The 16,018-nt window shown below is 39.7% G+C and overlaps 2 protein-coding genes across 5 annotated transcripts; both read right to left on the reverse strand.

Moving 5' to 3' along the window:
• Positions 1–868: 868 nt before the first annotated feature.
• Positions 869–4,829, reverse strand: klhl40b (kelch-like family member 40b). Its single transcript, XM_046371179.1, has 6 exons — positions 3,201–4,829; positions 2,717–2,877; positions 2,516–2,623; positions 2,190–2,375; positions 1,545–1,694; positions 869–1,293 (listed from the first exon to the last, which is right to left on the reverse strand). The coding sequence occupies exons 1-6, from the start codon at positions 4,326–4,328 to the stop codon at positions 1,182–1,184; spliced, it is 1,845 nt and encodes a 614-aa protein (XP_046227135.1). The 5' UTR covers positions 4,329–4,829; the 3' UTR covers positions 869–1,181.
• Positions 4,830–6,694: 1,865 nt separating this feature from the next.
• hhatlb (hedgehog acyltransferase like, b) lies at positions 6,695–15,747 on the reverse strand. Of its 4 annotated transcripts, XM_046371183.1 has the most exons (13): positions 15,531–15,747; positions 13,658–13,755; positions 13,390–13,527; positions 10,837–10,904; positions 10,631–10,744; positions 9,595–9,789; positions 9,286–9,495; positions 8,285–8,456; positions 7,969–8,113; positions 7,837–7,872; positions 7,550–7,751; positions 7,328–7,469; positions 6,695–7,234 (listed from the first exon to the last, which is right to left on the reverse strand). In XM_046371183.1, the coding sequence occupies exons 3-13, from the start codon at positions 13,493–13,495 to the stop codon at positions 7,005–7,007; spliced, it is 1,620 nt and encodes a 539-aa protein (XP_046227139.1). In that variant the 5' UTR covers positions 13,496–13,527; positions 13,658–13,755; positions 15,531–15,747; the 3' UTR covers positions 6,695–7,004. The 4 variants fall into 4 exon arrangements, with proteins under 4 accessions (XP_046227139.1, XP_046227136.1, XP_046227138.1 ...); XM_046371180.1 differs by lacking the exon at positions 13,658–13,755; XM_046371182.1 differs by lacking the exons at positions 13,658–13,755; positions 15,531–15,747 and having other exon boundaries at positions 13,390–13,597.
• Between the last annotated feature and the right edge of the window lie 271 nt (positions 15,748–16,018).

Below are 16,018 nucleotides of genomic sequence, written 5' to 3' on the forward strand. Positions count from 1 at the left end.
TTGTCAGTTAAGCCTGCTTGCTACTCAGATTGCTAAATCTAAAAATTGGAAATGCGGTATGGAAAATGGGAACAGCATTTTGCTTCTATTTTTATTTTATTTATTTTTCCTTGATTCAAGGTTAATTTAAACTTTCTTTTTACACTCCAATGAATAATACTAAAAAAAAGTAGATGATGTGTTCATTTGTATTTTGTTACTATTTGACATTTTGTCAGTTTCTGGGCTCCATAAAATTGGAAAGAAGATGTTGATGGTTGTTTTGCACGTGAAAGTTTGGTTAGGTGTTCTGTTACATTTGTTCAGTGATGACTTCTCTCCTTTCTGGGCAAAGACACATGTGAAAATGAAGATAGGCACCAATGTCATAATCATTTCAAAGATGTATTATCCACATACCCTCTACATTTCCCATACTTACTCATACAGCATTTGTGTTAAAGAAATCATGTGTACTGTTACTCGCTAATTCTCTACTTTATAATGTAAACACTATGTCTTAGTTAACTCTGATGTACAAAGACCATGTGTAGGCAGTAGTTGTCAAGTTCAGCTATATTAAAATACTAAAAACCGTACATGGACAATAGTGTCTAGAGGTGCTAATAACATTAGAACGTATTTTCTGTCTTTTATTGTATTATTGACTAGTGTTTACTGTCTGTAACACTGCAGAGCGTAATGGAATCATTTCAATATTAAACAGTATAGTTATATTATTGCAAATGGAGATGTGTGGTGTGTTTTTGTTTCGACATGGAGAAAATGAAATTGTTTTCAACTGTATCAAGTTCCAGTCATGTTCTCCAAAGGCGCCTACATTATGGCTTTGCTGCCATCTGTTGGGAAATACACAACTTTTTGCCATCACAGTTTCCATGATTATTAACATAGTTTTTAGTGTTAAATACATTGTTTTCCATATGATGCAAAAAATAAAAAATAAAAGGCAACAGGGTACAGATTGTTTACATTTTACAGCTTCCCAGTCTCGATCAGATTAAAGTCACTGAAACACACATAGAAATGTCTTCAATCAAAAAGATTGCCTGTGATCCTACACAGTTAGAACTGAGGTTAGATGTCAGATCCCAGCCATATCTCCTTGGACCTATGAACTACTCTACAAGTTGTTAATGAGCACAGGTTTCTGTTAACAGGCACAGACTAAAGGGGCCTTTTTACATCTTGGTGAGACGCAGGGTGTTGAGGTGGACTCCCAGAACGGTGGAGCCTGACGCGTACTGGATCTGCCTGAGGATCCCGTTCCACCTCTTCTCTGTTTCGTCATACCTGAGGAGGTTAACAGACTTTGGGCATTAAAAAGGTAAAACTCAGACACCCACTGAAAATGTTTTTGTCTATGTCATCTCATCTCATTATCTATCTATATTATTGCTGAAGTACTGAATATAAAACTCCCTGTTTTGGTTTCTGTTAGCATGTGATCCACCGCTCTAATCATAACTAAAAATAAAGTATCAGGAGCACTATGGATGAATGTGTTAATAAAAAGAAATCCTTCATCTGTTATTATGACCCACCTCCAGATGTCATTCATCTCTTTGGGAACAATCTCGTCGCTGTCCTCCAAAGGCATCATGGCAAAACCTCCTACTGCATACAGTGAGCCATCCAGTGACACCAGGTTCAGAGAACTGCGCTCCTGGGGAAATGCCACAGAATCTGACCACCTGAAAATAAATGGAAATACACACACGGTGGTACAGTTCAGTAAGATGCAATACAGATGGGGAGGGCTCAAGCAGCTTGAATGTGAAATTTACATTTCGCTCAGACTTTTTAAGCTAGATTTAATGTTTTAAGTGAGAATGTCACTTTAATGTTTTCTCCCAAGAAAATATTTAAATATGTTTTTTTATATAAATTTATGTTAATAGATTTCATTTTAATAATTTTGGAAGTTATTAATGTGAAAATGTGAAGAGCGACAACTGAACAGCTGTTTAATTCTCTAAAAAATGCAAGAACCCAGTAAGCCAAACAATGTTCTGCATACAAAACAGCATGAAAAAAAAAAATACATTTGTAATTGTAATAAAGGGGTCTCATTGTGACTTCATGCCCCAGCAATGACTTTGAGTTTGCACATGACTTGGGCCAGTAGCTGCCAATAGACCACCACATTCACTTTTGTCAGTCTTATTCAGTGATTTAGAGCAACTCACTTGTTGGATGTGATGTCGTACACTTCCACAGAGTCTGTCAGCCCAGTGTCGGTGACTCCTGCTGCCACATATATTTTGTCTTTGTGGACGGTGGCTCCACATAAAGAACGCGCAGTATTCATGGGAGCAAGTTCCTTCCATTCAAATCTCCTGGCATCATATGCACACATCTTCCTCATACAGCTCCTGTTCACAAGACAGACAGAGGATGTAGGGCCTCAGACCTTCCCTGGTGGTTTCTTTATTTGACTTTTTTTTAAAAGAAACTTGCTTGATTAAATGATAAAGCCTTAAACTTACTTTATTTTATCACACTTAATACTCACTTGTTGTGTCCTTTGCCTCCAATCACGTAAACAATATCATTATGAGATATTGTTGCGTGTCCGTAGACTGGATAAGGAATTGGCTCTGATTCGCCCCATTTAAAAGATCTGCAAATGGTAATTGCGGGTAATAATTGGTTATCTATATCTGTGGAAATAAACACAAATTGTGCATCCCAATTAGATTTAACTTGTACTCACTGTCTGTCATAGATCAAAACAGAGTCCAGTGTGTTCTCCTGATCCTTCAGCTCCTTCCCTCCCAACACAAAGATGGAGTTCTGAGCCTCAGCCAGCCCAAACAGGAAGCGAGGAGAAGGGACGGGAGGCATCCCCAGCCAATCAGCACCGACTGGGTCATACTGAGGTCAGACAGACACAAACACAACACCTAATTTTCCCCCTCTCTGTTTCCACTTATGTATATATAAGGTTCATCCTTTTCCAGATACACGCTTTTGGTGTGAGAATATTCTGTGTCTTCCTTGAAGGTATTTGATGTTTACATTTAGTGACATTTTTAAACCAAATGCAAAAATATTCTACATGTGATGTGTGAAAATTAATCCACATCCACATCCTGGAGCACTTAAGGAAATATTACTTTCTTGATCCTCCCAGGACTGGTTTCTGTCATTGCAAATTTGTCATCTTTTGTCAGTACTTTATTTATAGTCTTCCCTACCTGCAGGAAATAAGAGCACAGTGGTTCCTCTTTGTTCTGTTCATCAAAGAACAATCCTCCAACCACAAAGATCTGGTTCTCCTTGGTGACCATGCTGACGTGGTTCTTGGGAATCTGTGTGGAAAGTGATGCTACAAAGCAGTCATTCCCCGTCGGATCGTAGGCCACAGCACCCGTGTCGTTCACCATCAGTATCAAGTTCCTGACAAACATCCCAAATCGCAGATTGTCATTAAGGATGCCTGGGAGAAGACCTTCTTCTTCCTCTTTATCCTGACTCTCTCCATCTTTCTCTGCTTCATTGTCCTCCTTCTTGCTTTTGCTTTTTTTAACCTCCGGCATTTTCCCAGCGTGAGCATCCCTAACCAGCTGGAGTTTCTGCTGCAACTCAGGATTTGAAGAGATCAGTTTGTGTTTCTCCACTTTCTCCTTAAGGTATTCCTCACTAACTAGACGCAAGCGAACGCAATCCAGTAAACCCGGCAGCTCTTTCTCTCTGCTCTCTGTGTCCCGGGATACCCAGTTCATCAAAGCCTCGAACACTGCCTCCTCTGTCTCAACGCTCAAACTGTCGTTTGATAAAATGGCTGCCAGCTCACTGGCAAGCAGCTGGAGGAAGTCCTCATCCCTAGAGATGAGTTGGAAGTGCTCGCAGGCATAGTTTCGAGCAGAGATGGCCAACCTGGGACAGTCCAGCATCAAGCCGAGTCTGAAGACAGCGAGACAGTTGCTGAGGCTCAGGCGCTTTTGTAAGAAAGACACACACACAGTGAAGATTGAAGGGATCTGATACATGTTAGCCACTGCGAAGATGTCCTGGACGTTGTGCTCTGTCACATTGATTTTGGACGTGTACAGGTACTTGAGGATCAGCCCCATGACACCCGGCTCCACATCCTCCAAGACAATCTCCCTCTTTTTGCTCTCTTCCAGGTCAGACAAAAAAATGGAGCGGAAGTATGAGCTGCAGGCACACAACACCAGCCGGTGGCAGGGAAACTCCTTATCTTTGATCTTCAGCACACAGTCAACCAGCTTGTCGTTCTCCAACAGGTCATACAGGCCGTCCTGGAGCAACGTCTGCTGGTACATCCTGGGTTCGTCCATGGGGTTTATTGGTAGAGCCATCGTTCCTGGCAGGGAGAGTTTGGATAGCCTTTCAGGCCTTTCAAATCAAACAAAAGGGGATCTTCTTTATAGCAGAGCAGCTCTAGATTATAGCCTGGAAAGAGAATTCAGAGGCACAGTCAGCCTGCAGTTAGCCCACACCAGCTGAACCCGGGGACGGCCCACTTCCTCAGCTGTCCTGACCCTTCAACTGAACTCCAACTGGCAGGTTATTTATAGTCTGTATGTTCAGAGTGGAGCTATGGGCTTCATTCTTGAAATGCAATATCCATGCTTCAAACCCTACTCCGACCCACTCTACAGAGCATCCACCCACTATCAGACAGCTGACACATGTTTCAGGGGAAATATGTCCACCCTGAGTCATGCGGGGAGGGGGGGGATTAGATGGTTTGACAGGCTGCCCCCTGCTGTCACTATAGCAACAGTGTCACTCTATCAAGTCCTATTTGGCACTATGAGATAGATTAACATATGAAGATAGTTGCCCCCATTTTATGTTTTTATTGTTACGGGCAGAACTGCTGTTTTTTTTTTTGTTGTTGTTGTTGTATTTTTGCAGTAGTAGATGTTTCGCCAGCAGAGGGTGCTCTGTGCTTTACCCGTCAGTAGTTGGCGCTCTGGCGGAAGAAGTTCATTGGGTACCTGGTGCGACAGTGTACAGACCACACGCCGTGTACGCTCCAGTTGACCTGTATTTTTCTGTTTTGCAGGTAAGCTGGGTTGTAAACAAAATATAAACACTAGATAACAGTAGCGATAGACCATAAGCGCCTTAGAGTGTAACCGATGTGGAGCTAAAGAGTAAATTCGCGAGTGTATGGGTTTTTAAAGGCAACCCGCCATACAAAAGAGCGGACTCGTAGTCCGCGGCGATCGCGGTAATAAACTAGAAAGCTGTTGTACATCTATATGAGTTAATATAACATAAACTGCCGATGCACATAACGGTTGTGCAAGCATGAGTTTGTGGCCAATACTCATGTTAATTGTAGTAAATGTGTGTTGTTTGTGGAGACGGAAATACAGAGTTAAGCTAGGTGAAGAGCTAAGCTACAGAGCACGTGTGATGCTGCACTGGTGTTAGCTGCACTGAGCGATTTCTTTGTAAACAGAAGGTGTACACTGTGTTTGGGTCGTTTCAATAATGGTGAATACAGTAAAATGTTTCAGTTTAACAATAGATTTTAATAAAGTGTGAGATAAGGAAAGTGAGATAGAGTTTAGTAAATTTAGTTCATAAGAGTAATAAGTAAGAGGTTAAAAACAGTGATTAAAAACTGGTTAAAAGCAGTAAGAAAAACTTTATTGTAAGTTCATTAAAGTATTGGTTCCCACGTTAAAGGCATATGATCAGTCTGTTAATTCATGATGGTGATGTATGTGAATCGAATGATATAAATATTGAAATAGTCATAGTAACGTGTTTGATAGTACAAGTGTATTGTGTTCTGCTTATTATAAGATTGATAAGAAGTTCAGTGAGTACGTGGTGCCTGTATTTTTCTGTTTTGCAGTTTCTAAAAAAATAAATATGTCACATGGGAGATGAGTTGGCCCATCATTTCCTGCAGTGTATCACCTACATACAGGTATATATATATACTACATCTAACTACACCACCTTAAGCCTTATTAAGCCAGTAAAATAAATAAATGAAACATATATTAATTAAAATGTTTTATAGTTAGGTTTTTGTTTGACATAGCACAGTTCTTAAGCTGTTGTTTTTGCTACATTCATTATCAATGTATGAGAGCACTGCATGTTTAATTTATTAAGTTCAGGGCTGATTTGATATGTTTGACAGGTAAGTAGTGCCAGTAGTGTCTAGTCCATGAAAGCAGAATGATGGAAAGATGCTCATGGGGGAATGTTAGCTCTCTGTATGATCTAGACTCTGGATCTCTTCTATTTGTAAAGTGTTGTGAGCTAACTTTTGTTGCATGTTGGCACTGACTGTATAAATAAGGCTGACCTAACTTCAACTGACTTAAAAAATTTGTTTCAGTAGACCAGCATCGAGCTCTCAAAACCAAGTAAGTTTTGGTATAAAAAAAGAAGAATTACCAATGTGCTTCACAGACGTGCGTCACTCTCTTTATCACTTTAACACTGTTGAGGTCCATGTGGTGATTCACCACAGGTGTGACCAGAACTGTTCCACAGGACAGTGTTAAAAGAGTTTCCAGTGTGGAGGCATCAAACAGAAATAAAGCTGCTCACTGCTGATGTAATGCGACAGAAATACCTCACAACCCTAATGACAGGATTCAACACTGACTCATGGAGGGTTAAAAGACCCCTTATCTCATTCATATTCCAACATCTTCATCAGAAAGGAAACTGTAAAGACACAGAATGTGACAAATCTTTGCAGTTTATTTTCTGCATTGATGACAAAGGTTTCACAAACACATTTTTTAAAATGTTATTTATTTTAGTGGCTACTGAACAGTATGCATATGTATATTATATAATTTGATTAAATCTTTTTCATTAAGCTTTTCTTCCATTTAGGTATAAACACAGTTAAATGGTGGTGAACTTATTTACAGTTGATGGTGTTTTCTACATCAGCAGAAACCAGACATCTATTCAGAATTCATGTTATAAAATCTGTATTGATGATATCACTGCTGGGCATATATGTCCTTCACTTTAGCATCAAGTATCTACTCTGCCTTTTCCTTGCTGGGATCTGCGACTGGCTGAGCTGTGGGTACAGGTGTGGGTGCTGGTGCAGCTGCAGTGCCAGCTGGTTGGCTGGTGGTGGCGGTAGGAGGAGGAACAGGAGGAAGAGGATCAGGATCATCGATAAGAGCCTGCCTCCTCTCTCGCTCCTTAATCACTTGGATCAAGCAGTAGGTGACAAACATGACAATGATGGTGGTTATAGGGAAGCCTGGGAAGGTAAGAAAAACGTAACTGTTAACAGAATTTGTGAAAAAAAAAATAAATCATTGTCTATAAAATAGAAAAAAATAAGTAAAATAACCTTTGAGAAGCAGCCGTTTAGCAACCAATTTGGCAAAGTCCAAACTGTTCAGGGCCAGGATGTTGTACAACACAATACTCCAGAAGTTGAAAGTGTTGAAGATGGCTCTGATCCGACGGGATGTTGCCTCTGACATTGCCATCTGTAAATGAAATGTTTTCTTTAAATTAGCAAAAAACATTTGCAAAAACTGAAATGTAAAGGCAGTTTCCACTAACAAACCTCAAAAGAAACAAAAGGCTCCATGGAGAAGAACTTGGCGGTCCACAGCTCAAAGTTGAGGCCGAAACAGTTAAAGAAAGCCCAGAACAGCACCACCTCGCAGGGTCCCAGCCAAAGGATGGTGACGCCGAAGGTGCACAGTGTTGCCACCAGCTCCTCAACCACATTCTCATGTTTTCCTCCCAGGTAATCGTACACATACCTGCAGATAATTACAGAGCATGAGAACCTCTAAATTTGACAAAAATAAGAAGACTTTAATTTATTGATCTCTCTGAGAGACTCACTTGCACAGCCAATCGTTGATCCCTCTGTCAAAATGGCTATGAAAGGAGAAAGGAAAACAAAGAGCAGGATTAGTTTCACACATGCTGAGTATAATAAGCCAAATGTGACCAAGCTTTCTAAACTTAACTCACGTTTCAGCAAACACATAGAGCATAGTGATGCATTTTGGTGGTTTGGGAGGGTCCAGATGATCCAGTCTGGACACTATGTTGATGACTCCAAACATGACAGCTGCTTTCACCCAGTCATACACCAGATTAAAGTAAGCCAGGCCCACTGGAAATAATAAAGTCACATTACTTATGTATTGCCACACACCAAGGACAGGTGACAGTAGGCAGATCATGTTACTGTGTGCCAAACCCATCAAATTTCTGCTCTGGTTAAAATGCAACACCGTAAAGTCAAAACATTAAATGTAGGATATTTTGGGGAGGTGCCACAAACCTAAGGCCCAGTCTGAGAGGTGCTTCAGCAGCTTCATGTCGGTGGGGATGGTGAGGATGTACATGAAATGGAAGATGACATCCACTACAATGATGACTCCCAGGTGGGTCAGGCCCTGCAGGCTGATATTCCACAGCTCCCACTCTTTCCTGGTCAAGTCTGATTTGTTGGCCTGCAGGTGGCAGCAAAGACACATGACAAAGAGTCCACATTTCCATGCCACAGCCCATGGAGAGAGTTCTGATAGTGATGTATCAGTATGATTGTTTTAAAGCCACTAAGTTTGAGATACTGCACTTCAGAATATATTTGAGGTATCTGCACTTTGCTTACCAATTTATATATCTGTACCACAATTAGATTTTGCATATACATGTATGAAAAACTTATTAAAGTACCAGTGCATTGAACTAAAATGAACCTGCAACAGTTTAAGTTATTTTTCATGGAAAAATGTGAGTATTTGCTGCTTATTCTTCAAATTATTTTGGTAACTTTAATGTATTTTTAAGATTTTTGAAGCTTGTACAGTTGGTTGAACAAAACAAGCGCTGTGAAGATGTCACTTTGGGTAATTGTGCCGCTATTCTCACAATTTTTTACAAACCAAACAATCAATTGATGAATTGAGAAAATAATCAACGGATAAATTAATAATAAAAATAAGCTCCAGTCCTGTACAAAATATTTCAATTGCTTTGTTTGTTTTTTTTAGAGAATGTATAAACATGAAGTTACTCTTTGGTTGGCCTGGTCAAAACCCATAATCAGGCAAACACTGACCATCGATATTGCAGATACTGTTTTAAGGGTTAACAAAAGTTTGCTCCATGATTGCAACACCATCTAGGACAACAAATGCACAAGGTCCACAGACACCTATGTTAAGCCCTTTGAGACAAACTGCTTGTAAAAATGGGCTATACAAATAAAGTTGACTTGACTTGACTTGACCTAAGATGCTGGGTTAAGTGTGGGAATAAAAACCTACTGCAACTTACTTGAACATAAAACTTATCGAATGTCATGATAGGCCCAAAGTAGAAGAAGGGGAGGTAGAAGTTGTACTTGAGCAGCTCCAGGATGTTGTAGTTGCCATCTTTCCTCTCGCAGTTCTCCAGGGCAAAGCTCATACAGCGCATTATAGTAAACCCACAACCTCCATAAAAGAGGACATGACGCAGCTCAAAGTCCCCCTTCACAAAACCCTCCTACATGGGAACATAAAGCATAAAAAAGATGTAAGGAAATGCAGTAAAAAAAACTTGAAATGAACAATTTCTGTAATCTGTCAAATGCCATCAGTTTACCTGCCACGACACAAAGGGTTCACACTTGAATGTAGCAAGGGTGCAGAGGCCTGTGACAAAACAAAGCCAGCGGATTTTCACCAAGGAGATGCTGTAGAGCAGGATACAGTGGGACAGGATGAGGGTGACGTAGGTCCAGCCCATACTGGTCCACACGGCCAACAGTCCGTAAACCAGGTACACCAAAGACCTGTACTGTGGGAGGGAAGTGAAGTGTCACCTCAAGCTGCATCTCAAAGGAGTGACGCAGAAAGGCAGTACATTTACTCCATTACATTACCGTAGGTGCTGTGTTTTAATACAAATCTTTATCTGACAGCAGTTATTGGTTACTTTTCAGATCAAGATTAATAAATCAAATAATGTCACTAGAATTGCCAGGTTTATTTCAGTAAAGGACCAGTACTCTTCATCCCACCACTTAAAAGCTGGTCAGTGAAATAAAAGTACTGACATTTTGTTTAAAAGTCACTCTAATGATCCCATTTTAGATTTGTAAGTTATAAATTAAATTACTCCACACTCCTAAAGATAACAACACCTGATTACAGCCAGTTGATAACAAAGAAACACTTTTTCACTCTGCCAAAGTGATACATTTGCACCCAAAGCGACAATCTACACTTGCTGACAGACTTTCGCCCCGGAGACTCTGCTGACACACGACATGTGGTTCAGTGTTGTTACCCAAACCAAACTGACATAAAAGATCAAGCTAAGAATAGAGCTACATTTCTATTTGTTCTCGCTCTCATTCTTCTTCTGCAGCCATCCCTGCATCTGAATCTCACTCAGTCTTTTCCCTTCCACCTGGTCCTGTTTGTCATCTGCTGTTTAGCTAAAGATATAAAAAGCTACTGTACAATGTTGTAAAAATAAAGCATGACAAAGAGGATTTCAAATGTCACCGAGTATTCATAATAATGCAACACAGAGAGAAGGAGGGTCCCGATCACTAAACCTGAGGCTCCATTACTATGCTCCTCTTCCTGCCGCAGCTCAATCACTTAATCAATGAGTCAGTCAGTAGAAGCACCTGTGGAGCCAGCATGGAGCAGATCTTAGCGAACAGCACATGACCAGAGAGAGCAAACAGGATGTGATCTCTGAAGGTGGAAAACCACATCATCCACTCAAAATCAGCCGTATCCTGCAAATCAGAGATCGCAAACTGAGAATTAGAAACATTTTTACATCAGCAACAAATGCCTTTTTGAGCTGTAGATGTAAATGGTCCCTCACCATTTTCCTCCCAAAGTAGTACCATCCTGGCTTCACACCGGTTTTGAATGTCTTTCTGTTAGCATTGGCTGGGAATAGGAACAGAGGAGGAAATATGGGGAAAAAAATACACAGAAATAATTAGATGAGCGCAACACAGCAGGAAGCAAAACTGAGCGAAGGAGATTATTTGTCATATTTTCTTCCTCCTTATTGCATTTTTCCTGTTCCTGTGAAACTTTTGTTACAAGTCACAGCCAAACTCACAATAAACACAGTGTCAAGACAGGACATATTTTCCTCTTGTGCTCTGTGGTATTAATACTGACATCTGATCTCCTCTGAAAGGTCTGCATACCTCCAGCTCCTCACCCTCACGCAGTGACACTGCCCCTGTATGCACTTTGCGTTGTCTGTATGTGACTGTGCCATGCAGGACTAAAGTTGTACCTCATGCCTCAACATCAGGCTCAAAGTCCAGCCTCATTTTAGGGCTGAACTAATGCACAGATTTGTTTAAAAGGATAAGAGAAGTTATGTTCATGCCTGGTTTTATGTTGGCACATCTGCATGAGAGAGTATGTGTCAGTGTGGTCTAATCATAACCTGAATCTGAGTAGGCTTTTCTTTCTTTTTTCTGTCATTGTATGTGATCTTTACTTTCACTGACCTTTGATGCTCTACTTTTTGAAAAGCAAACAGACTCACCTACAGTTAGCATAATGAAGTATTTTTCTGTTACATAATCCATATGAAAATGTTCCTATAGAGAAATAAGATTGTCCACCATTCTGGAAACCATCCCTAAATTGCAGAGCAGGGGTGTCAAACTCCAACGCACACTTTAGATCGCGGGTCGATCTAAAGTGAACACTTTGAACACATTTTTAAACATACAGAATAAAAACAGACAGGAATATCATTCCAAAATAAATAAAATAAATTAATACGCACATATACACACACATATATGTATACATATATATATATATATATGTATATATATATATATATATATATATGTATATATATATATATAGATATATACATATATATATATATATATATATGTATATATATATATATATATATATATATACGTATACACATATATATATATATATATATATATATACGTATACACATATATATATATATGTATATATAATAAAATCTCCTGTCAATCGTAGAAATCGTAGAAATACGAACATGCTGCAAAAAACCTTTTAAAAAAAGGGCTTTTCTCACAAGAAAGACTTTAAAACAAGAAGTGTTCAGACGTTATTGCTTGAGTAAAATGCATGATCTCACAGAGGATTCTTATGGCTCAATTAAAGTAGTTGGAATATAGTTTCATATATTGCTAGTGAACTACAATATTTATTATCACCATCAGGGATAGTTTTATTAACTTTCTTTGTGAAAGTGCAGGCCTGGTGTTTGTCGCCATATGAGCGAGTAGCAGACGAGGAGATTTTCCTGTGGCTGACATGTTAAGGATAAACAGAAATAAGCAGCCATTCATTTCATTTTCAGAAAAACACCACTAACACCAGTGTGAAAACGCCGTGAACACACCACCATGCCGTGAACACACCGCCATGTGTCGGGTGATTGTGCTGAAAGTGATGTTTGGTCGTCTCACGGCGGCCATCCGGCGTCTCCTCGTTAGCTCACAGATCCGACGTGCTTGGCTTTGCGTGCACGTAAGAAACGACAAAAAAAACTCACCCGGTCGTTTGTTTTACTGAAGCGATCATGTGAAGGATTGTGGCAGTTAACGACACAGCACGTTCCCACCATCTTTTAACTTGTTAAAACAAAACAACAGAAAACAAGAGCAGCATCACGCACGCAGCCGGCGTAAACAAACTTTTCAGTTACCCGCAAAACCCACAAGGCATTGCGGTTTCCGGCAGGCATGAGCAGTGTGACTCAAAGCTGAACAGTCAGGGTTTTCCATATTGACTATTTACTGCATAGGATCAAATCCATATATTGACGACAATATTATCAGCTGATTTTATATCAGCACAGATATACTAGAGTGTTTGCATGTGTAAGAGATAATACACAGTTTTTGGTAAACATCACACATAAAGGAGTATGTAAGTGTATTTCTCAGGGTCTACTTTTAGCTGCGGATTAAGACACATTTGGTGCTAGAGTTTCTAGAGCATCAAATGTGTCTTAATAGCAGCTAAGGTTTAGTGAGTATTTACAGGATGGTGTCCATGAGATTGACTCAAAATAAACTGCAATGTCCACGGAGGAATAAAGAACAAGAAAAAATACTTGTTTGGAGGATCATTTCATTGTTGGTTTTGGTCTTGTTTCTGGGATTTCTTAAGAAGACAATAAGAGCAAAAAATAAAATGTCACCCGACTCATCATTTAAATGAAATTAGGTTTCATTTAGCAATTTCATGTATGTAGTTTTCAACACAGGTGATCAAACCTTTACCTGTGCACATGTCAGACTGAGTTAGAGTCATGTTCATTAGCAGAGAATTACTTCACAAACATGATATTCAACTCTTCACACCCATGTGTGTGTGTGCATCTCATACTCACAGCTGGACACCTCAAAGATCCAGCTGGCAGCCCACAGCATGGCCAGACACAGCACGGTGTTGTAGAAGTAGACCTCATATTTGGGAAGAGCAGCTTTGATCCCCATCGTGACACAGACGAGAGGAACTCTGAAGGCTCCTGAACACACAACGTCAGACCAGTTAACACTTTCTTTGTTCAAGCAAAACAGGTTTCACTTCTTCAACATTGCAGCCATCAGGGCTTGACTTAAGGAACAGGTCCTGATGGTTCAAACAGTGGTCATCACCTCCCCGCCCCGGTCAGGGCTCTCGTTCTGACCCTCTGGATCACACTCAAGACTACAACACACTGTAGAGTCCTGAACCAGCAGCTGTGAGATTAAAACTAAAAAGGAAAGTGCAACAATGCAGCTTCAGTGTTTGTATGAGAGGCATCTATTCCAACTAAAAATAGACGTCTCAGCTTGTGAGACCTTCTTGATTTGGGACGTGTAGAGCGCTGACACGGTAGTAGAGGTGTAAAGTAACAAAAGACATTTCCTGTGGTATTGTAAGTACCACACCAGAGGAACTTTCCTCAGAGACATTTTATAGTTTGACTGCACTTTACTTCTGAGACGTTTTTTACATTTTTACTGCACGTACATTCGCCTGAGGGACTTTATGGGTTAAGGTGGAGAATTATGAAGATAAACTGCTCAGCTGCACATGAAGTAATTAGACCTTACCACAACGTAAAAATACGTCTTTAAAAGTCCTCCATTCGACATTTTATTCAAACAAAAGTGCACGAATATTAGCAACAAAGTAAATATCAGAAGCACTCATTATGTGGAGCAGCCCGTGTCAGTGTTATATTACTATATTATTGGATCATTTACTGATACATTAACATTATAACATAGTAGCTGGTCAAGTTTGAGCTAATTTTATCTGCTTCATAATCTGCTTTTGTTGTTTAATCTGTTGCACTTCATCACACTTTATAAACTGATCACTGGTATTTTATTTGAAAAAGAAACCTCATACAGAAGTAAAGTACAGGTACAAGTAATAAAGTACAAGTACAGCACATTGCTCAAATAAATGTAACTTTCTACCTACCGTTGCCTTGTACTACCTGAACCATCTAAAATACTATTGTACAGCTTAGATATTAACACAATAATTGCTTGACCATGTTTAGAGTGTGTATATCACTACCCAAACTTGTTTTACTTAAGATATTTTGGACTGAGGCACAACTTTCAGTGATGGAATGTCATCACAGTATCTTAATGTAAATATACTGTTAATTCCTACATTCAATCTTTTTAAAAACAGAAGTACGAATGCATTTAGCAACAACTCTATTGAAAATATCAGAAGTAAAAGTACTGATTTTGCTGATTTTTTTTGGTGTTATATTATTTGATTCTTAACAGCGACTAATCAATGTGCAGTATTTTCACAATGCATCGATATTTGCTAAGTAATTAACTATTCTGTAAAATAAATATGCATATACAATATTTCTACTGTGAAATGTAGTGGAGTAGAAAGTCGCATAAGAGAATGTTCTAGTAGATTCTCAGAATTGTACTTGAGTACAGTACATAAGTAAATACACTTGAGTAGAGGATTTGTTCACTTTTGCTACACCATCTGTGTCAGGCTATTTTATTTTGATGTCTCTTCTGTAACCTGAGAAGCGGTTTATTTTCTCTTTTACAGTAAAGAGACACCAGAGCCCCAGAGAATAATGCAAAACCATGTGGCCCACTTGTCTCTGTCCAATAAGTCCAATAAGCCACCATCAGCAGGAATTTTATCTCTCTGATTTACTGGTGATTATCAAGTAAAAAGAACAGTGGAGGGCAAATGGGCAAGTTTCCACTGATGAGATGTAGACACATCAAGAAAGTGCAGCTGCCTGCTATTTTTAACCAAACAACTTCTGTCCATTTGTCCCGCGGTGCATCAGTATAAATCTGTATTGATTTGTACTGCAAAAACCACATTTGAAATTGAATTGAAATTGTCAGGCAGCACCCGCACTTAATTTTAGCTGTATTAAAATTTCTCCCTTTTCCCTGCACAGCGTCCGATTGAGCTGCCTGCTGTGTAAATGCCACACGGTCACGCACTTTGTCCTCCGGCAGCACCTGTTGTGATACTGACCTTGAACGCAGCAGTTGAGGGCCTGAGGAAAGTTAAAAACACACCTTCTCAGCTCGCTCAAAAACAAATTGAAAAAAATTGCAGATTAAAATGTCATATTACAAAACCAAAGAAACAAACAAACAAAACAAAAAGAAAAAGTGAGAGAATGTAAACTTTTACATCTGCTGAGCATCTACAGAGCGCAGTGGGCTGTGGGTCCCTCTGACTCCCTGAGAGGGAGCTGCCACTGCTTAAAGGTGACTCGATGTATTTATACTTTGACCACTGACACAGGGGGTGGAACAAACTGTGAGCCTCACAACATTAGGAGTCGGACATGGCATGTGTGAACTTACTCTACGATGCAGCAGAGGATAAACCAGCATAAAACCACTTGCTACACCAAATAAGTAGGTTTATTATGCGCAGAACAGAGTTGGTGTCTGGACGGGGAAATCATGTCAAACTTTAGAAAAAGCAAAACAGCACACCTGACCATGAATTTT

Source organism: Scatophagus argus, chromosome 18, assembly GCF_020382885.2.
Source record: "Scatophagus argus isolate fScaArg1 chromosome 18, fScaArg1.pri, whole genome shotgun sequence".
Classification (NCBI taxonomy): domain Eukaryota; kingdom Metazoa; phylum Chordata; class Actinopteri; family Scatophagidae; genus Scatophagus; species Scatophagus argus.

What these genes read in the sequence shown, in the direction of transcription:
- klhl40b (XM_046371179.1), bottom strand. Translation starts at nt 4,328, where the DNA reads ATGGCTCTACCAATAAACCCCATGGACGAACCCAGGATGTACCAGCAG. An exon ending in GTTTTGATCTATGACAGACA is followed by an intron (nt 2,624 to 2,716) that starts GTGAGTACAAGT and finishes TACCATTTGCAG; the next exon opens with ATCTTTTAAATGGGGCGAAT. An exon ending in GGAGGCAAAGGACACAACAA is followed by an intron (nt 2,376 to 2,515) that starts GTGAGTATTAAG and finishes TCTTGTGAACAG; the next exon opens with GAGCTGTATGAGGAAGATGT.
- hhatlb (XM_046371180.1), bottom strand. Translation starts at nt 13,495, where the DNA reads ATGGGGATCAAAGCTGCTCTTCCCAAATATGAGGTCTACTTCTACAAC. An exon ending in ACTACTTTGGGAGGAAAATG is followed by an intron (nt 10,745 to 10,836) that starts GTGAGGGACCAT and finishes TCTGATTTGCAG; the next exon opens with GATACGGCTGATTTTGAGTG. An exon ending in ATCAACGATTGGCTGTGCAA is followed by an intron (nt 7,752 to 7,836) that starts GTGAGTCTCTCA and finishes AATTATCTGCAG; the next exon opens with GTATGTGTACGATTACCTGG.